The sequence below is a fragment of the Nicotiana tomentosiformis genome, chromosome 5, assembly GCF_000390325.3.
Source record: "Nicotiana tomentosiformis chromosome 5, ASM39032v3, whole genome shotgun sequence".
Classification (NCBI taxonomy): Eukaryota; Viridiplantae; Streptophyta; class Magnoliopsida; order Solanales; family Solanaceae; genus Nicotiana; species Nicotiana tomentosiformis.
The window spans coordinates 50762965-50783440 of NC_090816.1; the positions used below are offsets into that span (position 1 = coordinate 50762965).

Genomic DNA, 20476 nt, shown 5'->3' on the forward strand with positions numbered 1-20476 from the left:
TCATAATAAAGTGATAAGACTTAAATGTTTGCGGGAAATAAGAAGAGAGTTAATGAAGCATTATGAGTAAAATGTGATACATGGATGACAACGGTATATCAAAAAGATGACAGTATTACAAAGTCTATAGTCAGGTGAAGGAAAGGACGAGAGGTGACAAGCCTTAAGGCAATAAAAGAGTATAGGCCATAAAGTCGTATCCTCATTTCGAGAAATAAGTTCGTGACTCCAACGCGATTACCAAAAGAAAAAATTATACCCTAGAGTAATAAGAAATCTGTATGGATTGGTGAACAAGATAAACTAAACATGAATTAGGGACTGAATGATTCGATAATGGTCAACATCATGAGAATTTCAGATTTCGTTCCGGCGATAATAGAATGGACGATAGAAGAATACCCTTTAAAGGCCATTCAGGAAGACGCTTACCTAAAGAAAGCAAAGTGAGTAAAGTTAAGAATAAGGGACTATATGTTCCAATTACACTAAGTGTCACCCTCGCGAGTGAGGAATTTCGTTATCCTTGGTACATAAGGATTACCACGGGGCGAGCAAGGATCATCGATGATGTGAAAAGGTGCCAAAGATGAGAGGGTAAAACATCTATACGTAGATCATCGTAACACTAAATCTTAGTACTCCTCTAAAAGGGGGAATATGGAGTGATGTGGTATTAAGTCAGAATTAAGTGGTTCTAGTAATTATGGAATGGTAAGGGAAGAATGCGATAAAAAAAAATGAAAAAGGGATGAGATTGCACTTATTCAAAGCATACAGATATGCTACGATTCTAGAACATTATGCAAACACGGCGTCAAGGAAAGGAAGTAAGGGTCTCTGCCCGAGATGTTATTGATAAATAAGGAGCCAGTGCGAGACGTAAGTTAATGCAAAGGAAATAACCCAAGAAAAATTACGCGGAATATTGATATGAGAATGGGCCAATGAGTAGTTAGTAGTTGATCCAGGAAGAGCCTAGTTATGGTTAAACAAGAGGACACAGACAAATCAATAGACTGTGCAAGATGAACATAGTGAACCCTAATATGGGGAATTCAGTCTCGCAGATACGACATCGTGATCCTTGAGAAATATTCAGATAGGAGTTGGGGTAGCAAAGGTACCATATGAGTGTTACGGAAATAAAAGAGCGTCCCACTGGGAAGACTGTCAAAATATCAGTTCACAAGCAACCCTACAAGCACAAGGGTGTGGAGGTAAGTAACTACGGGTAATTATAGGCAAGGAAGGACATCAAAAAATTCCATCGGGTATACGATGTGATAAGCTCACATCTTTATAAGAATCAGAGGATCCTCCCTAAATACTACAATGAAAGACTAGCTGAGGAAGTAAGGAAGAAGGCTTCAACCTAAGCTCAGTAACCTAAGGAGGAAATGGTCTTGTAACAACAGTCTCACAACAACATTATATGCTCTCCATAAGGAAGTGGTACCTACCGTGGCTAAGGAGTGGGAAGAAAAAATCAAAAGTAATATTCGAGATCATATGAGTTGCATGAAAATATCGGCATGTGTGGGAACTAAGATAAGCCAAGTATATATGCAACAAGTGGAAAAACGACCAGGAAAAGTAATTGCTTACATTTAAAGAAAGTGGAGAAGGAACGAAAGGAATTATTCGATCAGTGATCCAGAGTGAGTTACGTTATGAATGCACGTAAGATTTCAGAGTATTATCCACGCAGCACATATGTGACAATCATACAGCCGTAGAAGACTTCGGTATAAGTAAAAGAAAGAATTGAGCCCAGAGCATAAACAAAGGATGGAATTGTTAGAAGATTGTGTCATGGATAGTCCATAGCGCCTAGAAAAGGATAAAGTAATAACTAATCCTAGGAGCCACATATCGGAAGATAGTTTAAGCCTACATGAAGGCTGATAAGAAGGAAGAGAAAACTAAAGAGTTACATCAACTCAGTAAATCAGGAGTCTGATTATTGGACCAAGAGTCTAATTGAGAACATTGCAAGATCACTCTTAAATACAAGAGAGATAGTACATTAACCATATTCTATAACGGCTCTACGATAAAGCTAGTTAGAAATGTACCATCCTTATAAGAAGTCAATATGAAGCTCCGACCGGATTGTGTGTGCACCAGAGGTGCAAGTATTATAATAAAGCTTCAAGTTGTGGATATGAATTATATCTATGTGAAAGGGAGGTTATGAAAGAGACAGAAGACGTGATGCGAGATTTTAAGGTAAGTAAGGTAAAAGTGAACAACGTACGAGATACTTAAATGCAGAAGGTTGGGAATAGTCCGTACTGCGGATAGAAAGCTAGAAGTGTGGGGATTCAGTATCCAGGAATGATAGCGGCGTCGTTAGTGACAAAAGTGCTCAAACGGATAAGCGGACCTATGAAATAAGACATAGCAATATTCGTAAGATCAAAAAAGGGTACCGAGCGAAGAACTTCAAGTATACCTATAGATGCCCAGAGGGACATCTTGTCAAGCTCTGTATATGTTTACAAAATGAGGCCTAGAGATTGGCTAAAAGCTGGAAGGAAAAGAAGAGAAGAGTCGCATTGGCGCACTTACAAAGTCAGAGTCATACAGGCTGCATGACATGAGGTAGCAACAGTTACGAGATTAGAAAGATCTAGACCACAAGTCGTGGTATGAGAAAGAGGACTAAATGGGGGAATACCCTAAACTTTAGATTTATTCAAAGAATAGTTGCCAACATGGCTAGAAGAATATTAAAGTATTCGCAAAAGCTATGGGTTATGATAAGTGCATCAGTTAACATTCGAGGACGAATGTTCCAAAGGGGGGAATGATGTTACACCCCATGTTTTCGTACGTAAAAATATTCCATAAGTAAATTGATGAAAGCTCGGAAATGAGATATTACATCCCGCATTTTCGTACGTAAAAGCTTCGTCGTAAGTTAATCGATGTAGACTCGGGGATGAGATTATTTTTGAGGTTATAAGCATTTATGCTACTTATAACACGCGATAAGTAAAGTTCTGTGAAGGTTAAAGGGTGAACGAAACAAAGATAATGAGTTTCGTTGAAGATTGTCGATTTGGAAAAAAAATATTGTCCGAGCTATAATATCCAGTATTTATGGATTAGTGCCATACAAGGTACTACATGACCATGATATTAAGGTGTACAAAGGGTATTAAAAGTGAGTAGTATTTTAAGTAGTTAGAGATAATTCTTAATTATGTGAATTATTGGATAATGGGAGATTAACAATTAAGTAAGAGGATTGATGGTTAATTATTGGATAAGGATATCCTCCCAAAACGTGGCAGCAGCATAAGAGTCTTTAAGTGACTCTTAGATAACCTTGCTAGGTGTCACTTTTAAAGAAATTCTTGTCTAAGCCATAAAAGTTCTAAAATCACAAAGTATGTGAAAATGGTAACGTTCTTCAGTAAAAAGTCTTAGAAGATTTCTCCAATTCAATAAAGTCACAAATCCATTTCTATGTGCATTCAAAAACGTGAGTGTTTGTACGTTACAAACATTTGTCTCAAACGTAAGTCTTATGCAAGATAGGATCTTCAATCAATTCTTACAAGATTTCAACCAAACTTCTTGCAACCAAACAATTCCAACGAGAATTGTTAGAACCGTAGCAACGTAAAATTTTGCGCTTCTAAAGGAGTACTGTACAATCTTTTTCAAGAATATCATACGGATTTTTCAAAACTTCAGGTATGTTAAGGCTATCCCTTCTTTCTTTTTGGCATGATCCATACGATACAAATGAAACGAGTAAACGCGCAATTTTCATAAATGACTCTATTCATAGAAGTATTAGGGGTGTCTATGTTATTGATTCCCCATGTGAATTATTATTATATCTTCTGTTCATGGGTCTCAGAAAGATATGTATTTGATAAAGTTTATCCGAAAGGTATATTGATTTTATGACAATCCAAGAAATCTTAAGAACGTAATTCTTATGCATTTCATGCATTTATACATGTACATTGATCCATGACTAGATGGCGTTATATACGCATATATTATATGTATATGGGATATGGAAAAAGGTTATGGCGTTATATACGCACCACCACCTGATCAACTAGTATACGTTGATGATTTGCCCACAGTGGCCGAAATGATATGATGGGATGCCCTCAGAGGCTTGATAATGTTATGAATGCATATACCAATGCATGACATGACATTTATATGCATATGCGTGACATTATAAAAATGAAATGATTCACAGAGCTATGCAGACGTACATGTCGAGTCTGTTACTCCATGTTTTTCTCATGTCTATTATTTACTGATTTTCATTCCTTACATACTCGGTACATTATTTGTACTGACGTTCCTTTTTCCTGGGGACGCTGTGTTTCATGCCCGCAGGTTCCGATAGACAGGTCGAGAGTCCTCCAAGTAGGTCATTAGATCAGCGGAAGATGTTGGTGCGCTCCATCTGCTCCGGAGTTGCTTGTTTGGTCAGTATGATTTAGACGTGTATTGTTTGGTATGGCGGGGCCCTGCCCCGACCTTTGTGATAAGTATGTACTCTTAGAGGCCTGTAGACAGATGTCATGTATACGAATGCTTGTATGGCCTTGCCGGACTATGTTATGAGTTTACAAATGATCATGTTGGCCTTATAGGCCCATATATCACATGTATAAGTTTTTATATCAGGTTGGATTCGTCTTATATTGAGTATTCCTCTATGTTTATTCTGGTTAGCCCATGACAACACGTTTGGCCCATTTGCCAATAGAAATACAATAAGAAAGATATGTTATGTTGGTACTCGGTTAAGTAAGGTATCGGGTGCTCGTTGCGACCCATAGGTTTGGGTCGTGACATCTTCAACCCCCGAACACGATCTCGCCTTAATCCTTTTGGGCTTTTACTCTGACTTAAAAGCTCCAAATAGCTCGAATTATTCCATAACATCTACATAACTCAGAATCACTCCTATAAGGTATAGAACACATAATAAGTACAAAATACTACCAATTAAAGCTCAAACATAATTAAAGTGCAGTGAATTAGAGTGGAATAAGGACTAAAACACGAGATCATAGCCTACCATCAACACCTCACACTTAAACCATTGCTTGTCCTCGAACAATAAAACTACACTTGATATAGACACGACCTTTTTAAACAACTCTCCTAACTCATCACACCAAGAATAATTAAAATAGATTAAGCACAATACCGTAACATCCTCGCCTCAATATTTGACTCACAAGCACCGTACATTATTTATAACCCGCTCACCTACTCTAACATAGAGGTCAAGAATTACCTTTCCTTCATGAATAAATTGTCCTCACACAACAATAGAGAGTAGTTCCAAGTACAATAGAAATTAAGAACAATTAGGAACTCAAGATAGAAAGAATTCGTTTACTCTCAGAAGCAACATTCATATGCCACAAAAGACGTACCATAGGCTTGCCTGTAGTGTACTACTCTAATAATTGAGCTCATTCAGTCAAGGATCAAATAGGACTTTCATTGGTTGTAATGTAGGTTGCGGGACAGGTATGATACATTTAGAAATAAGAGTGACTACACCTCCCTAAGAACTTAATACATACATTTCATTGTTCAAAACCGCACACTTATGTTAAGCCAAAACTCCACCTTCACATCAATATACATTAACTCCCTACTTCTTTAAGCACACATACATCAAGAGTTACCACTATCAAGGAATATTTTTTACAACAATACAACTATTTTTTTCTTTTTCTTTTTCAATTCAAGTGGCTTTTACGTTTTCAAAACAATGCACCTTTCTCCTATTTCAATAGCTCCACTCAAAAGCCAAACCAACACCCCACACTTTAACTTTTATAAAATTCATAACAAATTCAAGTGCTCACGAGAGATTAAAGGTTCAAATAGATGGTCAATTCAAATAGATGGTTAAGGCTTGTAATGTGGTTGCCAAAGAAACAGGATTACAGGATCAAAGGGATTAACTACAATACATAACAATTAGGTGGGTAAATATATAACTGGCTCAACAAAGAAACACCTATATCACTTCTAAGACTGAATAAAGCAACTATTTCGCTTTGCAAACACATGGGGAAAGTTCTATATATCAAAAGCAATGCATCGAATATACAAACCTTACACACACATGGCACATAACTCACTCAGGATCATACTCATCAAGACACTCTAGTCAAAGCAGTTAAGCAATGTTAAGATCATACAATTTAAGGTACTTATACAAGAGTCAAAAACTAAGCCGTAACATCACAACTAAAACACTCACTATTCTCAAGGCATAATAAAGTCAAGAGATATTGCCTTCAAATAAATTCATAGAACAAGGCTTCCTACTCCAACAAAAATAAAAACTAACTACACCTGGTTAAAAAAAAGGCAAAATGGCCTTCTAGCCACTTAAACTTGTACCGGTTTGTCATCCCGGTATACAAACTTTTATTTTTTCTATTTGGACACCTCTAGTTGATGAACTGAATACTAATAAATACATCCGACTGAAGGTGTCCTTCACTCGCTGTGACATGACTGACATATCATATACTAAGCCTTTTATTCCTTGATATGTGTAATCTGTGGGGTCCTACTTTAAAAAATATCATTTTACCAGATTTTTATTTTCCTCCTCTTTAAAAAAATCAATTTCTTGTCTTCTTCTTCATTGTCAAAGTTCCTGCCGGTCCACCACCATTCCACCATATTCAATACTCAGTCATCATTAATTATTTTTTCCATTCTCTTCATCTTAAAAATCGTCCTCTTAAAAGACCTCCTAAATCAGTAAAATTAGCCATTGCAAGCCATTGCATCAACGAGTCAGCATTAAAAGGCCGATGGTTTTTATTTGTCATGGACAATCCCTCAAACAAGAAAAAATTAAAGATAATATTCATTTTAATTTTTTGCAGTGAAGCTTTTAATGAAGAAAAATGGCTGTCTATTTTGATTCCCAAGGTTGATGTGTTTTTAGGTATTTTTGAGCAGTTTTAATGGGGAAGGAGACATAGGTTAGTAGATCTAGGAGATATTATGATGTTTGGGAAGCGAGACCATTGTTTTATTTGAAGTACTTTTATGGAGAATAGGTGCACCATTGTTGTACAGTGAAGAGCTTGAAAGCCTCTAATGGAGATGAAAAGGAATGAAAAAGAGAAACAAAAGGACACGACAATGTTCATTACCACTGAATATTTTAGCCAAAAGTAGATGAAATAGGACAAGTAATAATCCCACATGAAGGGCAGGAAGATAATATTTATCCATGGAACTGAGAGAAGAGAACTTCTGCAACCTTATGTCGGGGGGAAAGAAAAGAAAAGAAAGGGGAAGGGGATGGGAGATGGGGTATCGGGTGGATATTTGAGATTTTTTTAATTTGTTTTCACTTTTTATCTTTTCTTTTCATTTTTAATTACTTATGCAAACAACTTTCACACGTCTGATTTGCGTGATATGCACACACTATTGCCACGTCACACATATTGTTGCCACATAGACTTGGTCATTGATCAAAGGTATTTATTGGTACTCATTTCGTCAAGTACAAGTGTTTAAATGAGAAACTTGTAAGTTCATTTACCGGGTTGACAAAGGGGTACAAGTGTAGGTGGCCCGGAGGTCATTTTGCCTAAAAAGAACTCTTAGAAAAGAACCGCGGTACAAAAAAAACTAAGGGGGAGTTAATGCACTACCTAAAACCAGAAAATCTTTTTGTCCTTTTCTTTCGAATTTGATCCTTCAAGAAACCTGTCGAATAATATCCATCGTTAGAAAAATCGAAATTTTTTAAATTTTTATGATTTTTTAAAATTTTTTTTATCTTTACCAAAACTAACAAAACAAAAAAAATACTAAAACTAATATACATACATACATACAACATACCCCCACCCTACACTTTAAGTTGTGGCATGTCCCCATGACATACAATTAAAAAGTATAAGGTAAAGAAAACTTCTCTGAATATCTAGTCGGGGTGTGAGTCGAAGTCGGGCTCCATTCCCTGGCTTCGGAATAATGCGCACATCCATGAAGATAACTTTTTCTTAGCCTTTTTGGGATACACCCCACACTTATCTTCCTTCACTCAGTGCCCCCTTTCTACATTCATCTCAAAAGTCACAGTCTCCTCACCCACTCTAAGCACGAGTTTCCTCTCGTGTATATCTAATATAGATATACCCGTCGCTAAGAATGGTCTTCCTAGGATGAGGGGAACCTCCTTGTTTTCCTTCATATTCACCACTATAAAGTCTACAGGAAATACAAACTTATTCACCCGAACTAACACATCTTCCACTATCCCCTCGGGTATTAAAGTAGTTTGGTCTGCCAACTGCAAAGATATTGGTGCAGACCTTATCTCTCCAATTTCTTTCTCTAGTTTCCTGTAAATAGATAGAGGCATTAAATTAATTGAGGCACCAGAATCATATAAAGACTTATCAAAATTAATAGAGCCTAAAGAGAAAGGTATATTAAAACTCCTTGGATCTCCACACTTTTGTGGGAGCTTATTTTGCAATATCGCGCTGCAATACTTTGTGAGCTTCACCATCAAGGTCTCATCTATTTTCCTCTTCTTTGTCAGGATCTCCCTCAAGAATTTGGCATAGGCATGCATTTGTGATAGCACTTATGTGAATGGTAAGTTTACATGAACCTATTTTAGCACATCTAGAAATCTCTCAAATTTCTTGTCCAGCTTTTCTCTATATAGCTTTTGGGGAAAAGGTAAAGCAGACATATGCTTGCTCTCTTCAGGTTTCTGTCTTCTCGATTTTTCTTCTTCCTTCTTCTTCTTCTTCTTCTTCTTCTCATCATCACTTTTCAGCTGCTCCTTACTTTCTTTTGCAATTATCATATCTTTTTGGATTGGGGTGGGATCCTTCAACAATTGCCCACTTCTCAAGGTCACAACATTCACTGTTTCTTTGGGATTTCTCTCAGTATCAGTGGGGAGAGTTCCTGGAATCCTCTCAAACAATAGAGTGGCTAGCTGCCCAACCTGTCTTTCCATGTTTCGAAAACCAGTACCTATTTCTTTGATAGATGCTCCATGTTCCCGTATAGCTGTGCTATGAGTTTCAAGCCTCTCATAAATTTTTAGAATGAAGGCCTTCATGAGATCTTCTATGCCAGACTGAATGGGTTGCTGAGGCTGAAATTGCGGCCTCAGTTGATTTTGGAATGCTGGAACTCCTTGTCCTTGCGGTCTAGGGTTATTTGTTACCATGCATTCGCGGTATCCCTAGGTAAACTCCATGAAATATCGGGGTGCCTCTGACTCATTGCATTAAAATTGTAGTTTCCCATAGCATTTACTTCCTCAGTTGAAGCTTGACACTCATGAGTAGGGTGTCCTCTTTCACATATATCACAAGCTGCGTGAGGCTCACTCTATATTGTAGCCAAAGTTAGCTTCCTTATTTCTTTAGCCATAACATCAAGCTGTACCTACACATATGTGTTAGCATCAACCTGTGAACACCAGTTGATCTTCTTCTTTGTCCACTCTCAGAGGGCCATTAATTTGCATCTTCAAATAACTCATCAAGAATTGTAACTATCTCCTCTGTAGTCTTCTTCATCAACGGGCCTCCAGCTGCATTGCTCAATGTTCTACGTGAGGCCGATGTCAATCCATCCCAAAAGTTTTGGAGTTGCATCCAGAGTTCAATTTTTCTATGTTGACACTTTCGAACAATCTCTTTAAACCTCTCCCATGCTTCAGAAAGTGTTTCAGTATCTTTCTGGCAGAAGTTATGGATTTCTCTTCTAAACTTGCCCTTTTTTCCTGAGGAGAAATATTTATCAAGGAATTTTCTGGTCATCTCCTCCCATGTTCTAATCGAACCTGTGGGTATGCTTCGAAGCCACGGTTTTGAATCATCTTTAAGAGAAAAGGGGAATGTCCTTAAATACACCGCATATTGTGACACACCATTGTATAGAAAGGTATTCATAATCTCTTCGAAGTCCATTAGATGTGTGTTTGGATCTTCATTTGGATTCCCTCTAAAGACACAACAATTTTGAAGAGTTTGAAGCAACCCTTGCTTTAAATCGAATTCGTTTGCTGCAATTGGAGGTGGTCTAACACTTGATAAACCTTGATTGTAGACCGGTCTAGAATAATCGCCAAGTGGTCTCCCAAGTATGGGAGCTATATTTCCGAACTGGTCTGCACCCAAGGGTTGATTTTGAGCAATTCTACGACCCTCTCTTCTTCATAGATGATTTGTGCATCTCTAATAGCTGCTTCTTCAGCATCCCATGCAGCTTGTTCTCATCGTTGGGCTGCTTCTCTCACAGCCAAATCTACATTATCCTCACCATTTCCAACCATAAGTTCTTTGGTTGAGGATTGCCCAACCTTTTCTAACTTCTCAGTGATATTTCTTTCCATCCTCAGCAGTCGTAATTGTTTTTTTTATCTCAGGCTCGTATGGTAACACTTCTTTCGCAGAAGCTCGAGCAATGCACCAATCTACACCTCTAACCATCGCACACTCAACGAACACCAAAGGTAAAAAGGGATTGCCAATCCCCGACAATGGTGCCAAAATTTGACGAGTGCAAAACACCACTTTAATATATGCTCGCTAGTCAAAGCTTGTATATTATAATATCGTATCCACAGGGATTGGAGTTAAAACAATATTTTCATAGTTTCTAGCTTGATTTCTATCCAGGAGAATCAATAATTGAGATTTATATTATTAATAACTAAAATTAACTAAGAGTCTAAAGCTATTGACTAATGACAATCACAACAAGGAAAAAGCAAAGAAGGTTATCAATGGGAGAAGATAGGGTTTTGATGGGATAGGTGCAAGATAATTATTGGGATCTAACTCTAGATTATTCACTTCTAATGTTTAAGTGAGTCTCTTGAATTCACTCAATTATTAGTTCAAACGTTTAGAAAAACTCCTCTCTCGATTAAGTCTTAACTTCACAAGATGAACAAATTTAAGCACGTGAAGATATGCAAGAATGCGTAGTGGATTGGTCTTTAGGAAAACCTCTTTCGATTATTCTCCTAACTAGCTTTAATTAATAATTCAACTAGCCACTTTCGTTTACTAAGAAGAATTAATGAACTCAATGAACAATATAATACAAAGTTATCACAAGTTATGCCTCTCTCAATTACATGAACAAGTGAATATAGATGCAATAGTTAAATCATCCAAAAATGCTTTAATACATAAAACTAGAGTTATAATCCACAAACAATCATCAATACACCAAATGCATCAAATCCTAAAGAGAACTACTCCATAGATATGGAATAATTAATCATAAATATAATAAAAGTATAGGAAAACATAAATTCAAATCAAACTCGGGCCTTGAGTGGGGAAGAAATGATGAAATCTTTGTGCTTTTTCTCCTCCAACTCTTCATTAGTTTCCTTAGGTCTAAAGTATGTCAGAAGTACAAAAAATAACATTTTTCATATATTTATACCAAGTAGGGTCGGGCCTAGACGAAGTCCACCTTTCCTAGCCGAAATATGAAAATTTGCAAACTTATTGCTTTTCATGCGTCGCACTGTGCGTAGAAACCCAGCCTCTGAACTTTGTCAATTCCTGATAGAAAATTACATTACTGCATCGCCCTGTGCGTCGCATTAGTGCATTTCTTCAGCTGTTGCCTCTTCCTTGATTTTTGACGTCCAGAAGTGATCGTCGACCCCCGAACACGATTCCGGCTTAATTCTTTGGGCTTTTACTCAGACTTCAAAGCTCTAAATATCTTGAATTTGTTCCACAACATCTACATAACTCGGAATCACTCCTATGAAGCATAAAACACACAACAAGTACAAAATACTACCAATTAAAGCTCAAACACAATTAAAGTGCAGTCAATTAGAGTGTAATAAGCGACTAAAACACGAGATCATAGCCTACCATCACAAATCATCAGTGTGCGGACAATGGATTCCAACTCTAAATCTTGAATGGGGTAGTTCTTCTCATGGGGATTCAACTGATACGAAGCATAAGCAATCACTCTACCCTATTGCATCAATACACACCCAATTACAATCCACGAAGCATCACAATAAACTGTATATAAACCTGATGCTCAAGGTAAAACCAGGACTGGAGTTGTGGTCAAGGTAGTCTTGAGCTTCTGAAAGCTTTTCTCACACTCGTCGGACCACCTCAATGAAGCACCCTTCTAAGTCAATCTGGTCAAATTATCTATGATGGATGAAAACCCCTCCACAAGACGACGATAATACCCGTCCAAGCCTAGAAAACTACGGATCTTAGTAGCAGTAGACGGTCTGGGCCAACTTTGAACTACCTCCACCTTTTTCGGATCCACCTTAATCCCCTCACTAGACATCACATGACCAAAAATGCCACTGAATTAAGCCAGAACTCACACTTGGAGAATTTTGCATATAACTTCTTCTCCCTTAAGGTATGGAGCACGATCCTCAACTGCTATTCATGATCCTCCCGGTTGCGAGAATACACCAATATGTGGTCAATGATCACGATGATAAAATAATCAAGATATAGCTGGAATACACTATCATCAAGTGCATAAATACTGCTGGGGCGTTGGTCAGAACAAATGACATCACAAAAACTCATAGTGACCATACCGAGTCTTGAAAGGAGTATTCAAAATATCTGAATCCTGAATCTTCAACTAATGGTACCCTAACCTCAAACTAATCTTTGAGAAAACCCGAGCACCCTAAAGCTGGTCGAATAGATCATCAATATGCAACAGTGGGTACTTGTTCTTGACTGTAACTTTGTTCAGCTGGCTGTAACTAATACACATCCTCATAGTGTTGTCTTTCTTCTTAACAAATAGAACCGGAGCACCCCAAGACGAGACACTTGGCCAGATGAAACCATTATCAAGTAACTCCTAAAGCTGTTCCTTTTATTCCTTCAATTCCACTAGTGCCATACGATATGGTGGAATAGAAATGGACTGAGTGACTGGAACCGGGTCAATGCCAAAATCGATATCCCTATTAGGCGGCATGCCCAATAGGTCTACTGGAAACACATCTGGGAAATCTCTCACTACCGGAACTGACTCAATGGTAGGAGTATCAGCACTGACATACCTCATGAAGGAAAGATATGCCTCGCACCCCTTCTCAACCATCAGTTGTGCCTTCAGAAAAGACATAACCCTGCTAGGAATATAATCCAATGTACCCATCCACTCTAAATGCGGTAACACTAGCATAGCTAATGTCACAGTCTTGGCGTGACAATCCAGAATAGTGTGATAGGGTGATAACCAATCCATTCCCAATATCACATCAAAGTCCACCATACTGAGTAGCAGAAGATCAACTCTGGTCTCATAACCACCGATAGTGACTAGATACAACCGATAAACATGGTCTACAATAATAGAATCTCCCACAAGCATGGACACATATACAAGAGCACTCAAAGAATCATGAAATATATCCAAATATGGAGGAAAGGAAGATGACACATACAAATAAGTGGAACCTAGAACAAATAAGACTAATTCATCCCTATGATAGACCGAAACAATAATTGTTATGATAGCATCTGATGTGATTGCCTCTGTCCTACCAGAAAAAGCATAGAAACGCGCATGGCCTCCCCTTCTATGATGACCCCTACCCGCCTGACCTCCACCCCTAGTCGGTGGTGCAGGTGGAGCAACAACTTGAGAAGCAACCATAGTCTATGAATCTTGTGGAATCTGTGGAGCCTGTTTAGTCTGTGGTGGTGCACCCCTCCTAAGTTTGGGACAGTCCCTTACCATATGCCTGGTATCTCCATACTCAAAACAACCTCTCGGCAGATGTAGCTGCTAAACTCGAACCTTACCTGGTCGGCTAGACTGACTGCTGAAGGCACCCAATGTAGGAGGTGCACTGGAAAGTTGTTGTGCATAATGGGTGACCTGAGACCTCGGAATACCCGGAGCATTGCGAGTGGCTAGAAGTGCTGAATGAACTAGTCGACTCACATAACCTCCGCCATGACGAGCTTAAACTGGAGCGCGAGCACCACTATATTCTCAGAATCTCGAGGCCTCTTGGCTTCCCTATTATTCCTCTCCTAGCCCTGTATACTCTCCATCCTCCAAGCGATCCCTACAACCTACTGAAATAGAGTATCCACCTCCAACTCTTGAGTCATGTTGAATCTAAGACCATAACTGAGCCCCTTGATAAATCTGCGGACTCACTCTCTGACTGTAGAAACCAAGACATGTACATGTTAAGACAACTCATTATCATAGCCCTCTTGTTGAATCTTATGGCATACTCTGACACTGTCATAATCCCCGATGCAACTGCTCAAACTCTATGCGCCATGCATCTCGAAGGGTCTGGGGAACAAACTCCCTCAAAAACATATATGAAAATTGAACCCAAGTGAGTAGAACTGCATCTATTGGACTACCCTCCTCGTAAGCCTCCTACCACCTATATGCTTCTCCAGACAGCTAAAATGTAGTAAATACAACTCCGTTCACCTCCACAATAACCATGGTGTGGAGAATACGGTGGCACTTTTCTAGAAAACCCTGTGCAACTTCAGTAACTGCGCCACTATAAGTAGGAGGGTCATACTTCTTGAACCTCTCAAGTCTCCTCTGCTCCTCCTCGGATGTCTCTGGCCTGACCTCAGGCTGAACCGGAATAACGGGTTGTGCTGGAATAAATCCCGGAACTCTATCAACCTGAACTCGCAGCTCTACGGTATGAGCTATGGGAGTCTGAGCTCCTCCCCCAACACGAGATACTATTGGTGCAACCGAGATCAATCCCGCCTGAGCTAAAGTGTCAAACATACTCAGAAAATGTTGTAAAGTCTCCTGGAGTCCAAGGGTAACAATAGGCGCCTCGGGTTCCTGTCCCCCAACCGGAGCTATTGGTGGCTCCTCAGTCTTTGCTCGAGCAGGGTGTGCGGGTGTCTAATCATCTAATTCAGTAGTACGTGTACTCACCACCTGTGAGAGAATAGAAAGACAAAGGCTCAAAATTTCAAATCAACATATTCGCACGATAATGAATTAAAGAAATGGAATTTTCCCAATAGTTATGTAGCCTCTCGAAGATAAGTATAGACGTCTTCATACCGTTTCGCAAGACTCTACTAAACCTGCTTATGACTCGTAGCACCTTTGAACCTAGAGCTTTGATACCAACTTGTCACGCCCCCAAATTTCCACCATAGGATGTCGTGATGGCACCTAGTCTCTAAGACTAGGTAAGCTTAACACACAATGAGAATTTAATAGAAATAATGACTAAGATGTTAAATTAAACTAATAAATAACACCATAAAGCAAAAATGGAACAATAGTCATACAAATCCCAAAACCGATGGAACAGAGTCATAAGCTCTACTAAAATATATTAAGAAGATAAACAATAACAAAGGCAATAACAGAAGGTGACTACGAGGCCTGCGAGCGTCAAAAAAGTATACCTTGAAATCTTAGGAAAACCTAGGTCAAATCACCGGCATCCAGCACGAGCAAAAGTACCTAGATCTGCACAAAAATGTTCAAAAGCGTAGCAAGCGTACACCACAACAGTACCCAGTAAGTATCAATACTAACCTCAGTATAGTAGTGACGAGGCCAGGTAAAGACACCTACTAGACATAGAAAACCTGAATAGAATATTAATGTAATCTAATAATAGAAAGTAATGAAATAAATGACAACAAACATAATGCTGATATAACACTAACAACGAAATTTAGGCAATGAAAGACAACAAAGTATGAACATATGATAAGAGCAACAAGTGATCAAATACAGTTAAAATACAAGTAAAACGAATGAAGGAAAGATAATAACCGTTCAAATCAACAAGTCTTTTTCACATAGAATGTACAACAAGAATCATAACCGAGATACCACACCTCATATTCACATTTCACAAGTCATATTCACAATCTTCCTTATATCACCGCGTGAGCCTTGCATTTATATTTTAAAAAGATTTTCACAAAATAACTACACACACTTTAGATCACTTATCTCACCTCGTGGCTTCAAGTAACTCCCTTACCATCAACACGTGTATAAATCCCACATTATCTCGTCGGATGCACATCAACCCCTATCCTTATACCGCCGCATGCGTATCAATATCACAACACGTTAATCAACTTGCACCACATGTGCCCATATGCCACAATATTACCAAAATCAATAATACCAGTGTTACCACAACACATAGCCCACGACTTAACCACAATGTTCTAAAGAATCTCTATAACAAAAACATGAACGAGAAATAACTCAACAAGGAAAGGTATCCCTATAACCCACAATTTCAACCACAACCGTGTTAATAGGTTTCAACAACTGTAACTTCAGTAACTCAACGATGAAGGTATTTCCATAAAATGGCAACTTAAAAATCTATTGCATAACATACACTTAACAATGGAAGAGATAGCATGAAATAGAAACTACGACTAAATGCATGAGAATAACTCAACAATGGAAAGAATAGCATGTGAGAAGAACTACTAACAAATGCATATAAGAGTGACCTCCACAATGGAAACTAGAACATGTATTAAAAACTTCAATTAAAGCATGTGAGAATAAACTTGAAAACGAACGATAGAACAATTAATAACAACTTTAATTAAATTCTTATAACTAACCTAAGAGTCTAAACCGGTCAATTTTTACATATAAGTATGTGTACACACTCATCACAACATACAAAGAGTACAATCAAGCCCAATTCTAAGGGGTAGTTCCCCCCCCCCCCACAAAGTTAGGCAAGATACTTATCTCAAACAAGCTAAATCAATCTACTAATAAGCCCTTCCTCCGAAAATCCAACTCTGGACGACTCGAATCTAGCCAAAATAACTTAATAACATAAATAAAAGCCATAGGAAGCAATTTAGGATAATAAAGATTCGATCTTTAATGAAAATCAAAAAGATAACTCAAAAAGTCATCCCCGGGCTCGTGCCTCGGAACCCAACCAAACTTACAAATTCCGAACACCCATTCTGATACAATTCGAATCATACCAAAATCATCCAGTTCCGATCTCAAATTGACCATCAAATCATCACTTAATATTTTTGAAACGGTTTTACAAAAAATCCCTAATTTCTTCAATTCAAATCACCAATTAAATGATAAAAACAAAGATGGAATCATGAATAATGAAAAAATCCGAGACAAAACACTTACCCTGATCCAAATCATGAAAATCCCCTCCAAAATTTCCCAAAATCGAGCTCTCTAAATCAAATTGTGATAAATGAAATAAAACCCTCATCCAAACTATTTCAACCTAATGAATTCCGCTTTTGCGGACAAACAATCGCATTTGCAGCTCCGTATCTGCGAATTAAGCAACACAAATGCGGCCTCCACTAAAGGACCAGCAATTTCGCTTCTACGGAATAAAAATGTGCACCTGCACTTTCGCTTCTTCGGACAATGCACCGAACCTGCGATCCCTCGCCAACTAGCCCAAAATCCACTTCTGCGGAATATTTTTGCTTCCGCGGTTGCGCACCTGCGCATCATTGTCTGCACATGCAGACCCAACTCCCTTATCCTAAATGCACATCTATGGCCAATCAGCCGCTTCTACGGCGCCGCACCTGCAGCCCAATCATCGCAAGTGCGAAAGAACCAGACCTCAGCAGATCAACAATACCTCTAAGTCTCAAAACAAGCCAAAATCATTTTGGAACACTCCCGAGGCCCTGTCCAAGTATACCATCATGTCCTAAAAATTAGCACGAGCCTACTCGAGGAATTAAATCACGCCAAACAACATCAAAGCTATAAATCGCACCCCAATTCAAGCATAATGAACTAATGAACATTTTCAAATTCAAAACTTGCACCGCAAAAGACTAAACAACTCCGAATGACCTCAAACTTTGCATGCAAGTCCCAACTGACACAGCGGACCTATAGCAACTCCCATAATCACAAACTGGGCCTGATAAAAATGAAGTCAATCCTTGGTCAAACCTATCAACCTTACAAACCTTCAACTTTTCAACTTTCTCTAAAAAATACGAAATCAACCTACGGACCTCTGAATCAATATCTGGACGTACGCCTAAGTCTAAAATTACCATATGAATCTATAGAAAGCATCAAAACTCCATTCTGGAATCATCTACATACAAGTCAAACTCCGATCAACTCGTACAATTAAGGTCTTCAACCAAGGGACTAAGTATCCCAAATCAATCTGAAACTAACCCAAAAGCAAATCAATCACTATGGTAAGTCGCGTAACTAGAAATACACATATGTAAAACATCAAATATGGGAATCGAGGCTAAAATAATTAAAACGGCTGGCCGGGTCGTTGCACCGACATAGAGATGACACCTACCTTGGAGGAATTGATAGACTATGGCGGATTTGCTGGTCGATCTGAGGCATCAACACCTTAAAGGAATTGACAGACTATGACACCTACTTCTCATAAGTTCTTGGATCTTCTAAACATAAGTCGACAAATAAAAAATTTGTATTTGGTAGAAGGGTTTTGCTCTTTTTAGTTTTTATACAACTGGTATTGTCAGCCAAATGGGATTCATTATTTATGAAAACAAGCTTTGTAACAAGGGGAACAAGACCATTTGGGAAGCACATAGGGAGTTTGCCTTCATAGTGGAGATTTTACGCACCTTAGTATTCTCGAGGGAGGCTAAAAACATAGACTTGCCTCTAGCCGGAGTTTCCTTTGTTCTAACTACTCAACCCAAGAGTACCCTTGTACCTATGATTCTGTTAGATGTGTTTTGAGCATTAATATCTTGCAGGGCCAAAACTAAGTTCTTTGAGGGTTGCAATCTATTCATACAAATAAGATAGTTGAGCATCTCTATTGCCATCCTAGGTTCATGAACTATGGTGCAAGTGGAGGAAGTTGTATTGAAGAATATTAAGGAAGGGTGAGTGGTTATGAATTACAAGAGGGGACTGAGGCCTGGATTACCCACCTCCGATCGCTGACTGTGAGTCGGATCGAGTGGACTTTTGATTAGCCATGTTGTTGAGGTTATTCATATGACTACCACTGGTTTCTATTTCCTCCTGATGGGTCTTCGTAGTATTCATCCGCATGCCCCGCATAAACTGTTGCAACAGTTGGGTAGATACCAGACAGTTCCTCGAGATGAAGATCTCAGTGTTCATGGGATTGAATTACATCTTGGAGCTTTATTTCTCAAGAACATAATTCATCAGATTTAGAGTGAATGTTAGTATTTGGGACTAGACACCTGGTGCATAATTTTTTGAAAGGTGAGGTAGAACCCGTGTATGATGCTTGGTATGGATAGAGAGCGCGGGTGAGTGTTGAGCCTGAAAGGCCCACCAAAAGGCCACATATCAAGGAATTTGCTGATGGAGCAAAGGAACAGTGGTCATGTATAGCGAAAGAGGAAGACTACTAGGCTACCATAGGTACTCTAAAAGAAAAGTTGAGACCCCTATGTTTTGAGAATGAGTTGCAGGCTCGGGAGGACGAGGGTGAAAATAAGAGGTTAGCACGTGAAAAGGAGTCCCCCGGAGCTCACCTACGGGAGATGAAAGGGCATATGATGTGCCGATTAGGAGTCAGAGAGATCAAATGATCATAACAAATTTGAGGGAAAAGGTTCTAGATTATGCTGCTATCTTGACAAGAACTGAAAAAGAACTAGGAAGAGAAAAATATAGTATAATACATTTGGGAGAGGATGTAGAAAACCATTTGAGGTTGGCACACCAAGCAAAAAAAAGCATGACGAAGAGGTATTCGGTCTGAGAAGAGAGTTGGTCTCCCTTGAAAAGGAAATGAGTATCCAATCCAAATATTTTAGGCGGAAAGGGAACAGTTGTGACGATCTGACCGGTCATTTTGAGTATTCTAGCCCCATTTTCCATATTTGATGCTTTATATATGTGTATTTATGATTACGTAACTTGCGGCAGTGGTTAGTTTGGTTTCGGAAAAGTTATGGATTAAATTGGGATACTTAGTCCCAAGGTTAGAAGTTTAAGTTGTGAAGGTGGCCCAGAGATTGAATTTTTTATAGACGACCCCAGAATTATGTTTTGATGGTGTTGTATGGTAATTTTTGACTTAGGCGTACATACAAATTTGGATTTGGAGTTTCCTAGGTTAATTTGGTTCTATTTGGCGAAAGTTAAAAACTTGAAGGTTTGAAAAGTTCATAGGTTTGATTGAGAGTTGCGTTTGATGATATTGGGCTCAGATTGTCGTTCCGGGAATTAGAATAGGTGTGTTGTGTTATTTGGGACTTTTGTGCAAAATTTGATGTCTATCCGAGTTGTTTTGATGTGGTTCGACATGCGTTTTAGAAAGTTGGAAGTTCATTAGTTCCTTAGGCTTGAATTGAGGTGCGATTTGTGTTTTGTATGATTTGAGGCCTTGAGTAGGTCCGTGTTATGTTTTGGGATTGGT

General features: G+C 38.7%; 2 protein-coding genes and 1 non-coding gene across 3 annotated transcripts; 1 reads left to right on the forward strand and 2 right to left on the reverse strand.

Annotated features, from left to right (window-relative positions):
* Positions 1-8092: 8092 nt before the first annotated feature.
* LOC138892338 (uncharacterized) lies at positions 8093-8629 on the reverse strand. The gene has a single exon (XM_070176045.1). It carries the CDS (start codon positions 8627-8629, stop codon positions 8093-8095), a length of 537 nt encoding a protein of 178 aa, XP_070032146.1.
* A 1055-nt stretch (positions 8630-9684) lies between these two features.
* LOC117278540 (small nucleolar RNA R71) lies at positions 9685-9791 on the forward strand. The gene has a single exon (XR_004508907.1). It is a non-coding gene; the product is annotated as a small nucleolar RNA R71 (small nucleolar RNA).
* A 3136-nt stretch (positions 9792-12927) lies between these two features.
* LOC138892339 (uncharacterized) lies at positions 12928-13716 on the reverse strand. Its single transcript, XM_070176046.1, has one exon. The coding sequence runs from the start codon at positions 13714-13716 to the stop codon at positions 12928-12930; it is 789 nt and encodes a 262-aa protein (XP_070032147.1).
* Between the last annotated feature and the right edge of the window lie 6760 nt (positions 13717-20476).

Bases quoted from the DNA above. Each gene is read 5' to 3' on its own strand.
- LOC138892339 (XM_070176046.1), bottom strand. From the start codon at position 13,716: ATGGTTGCTTCTCAAGTTGTTGCTCCACCTGCACCACCGACTAGGGGT.
- LOC138892338 (XM_070176045.1), bottom strand. From the start codon at position 8,629: ATGCATGCCTATGCCAAATTCTTGAGGGAGATCCTGACAAAGAAGAGG.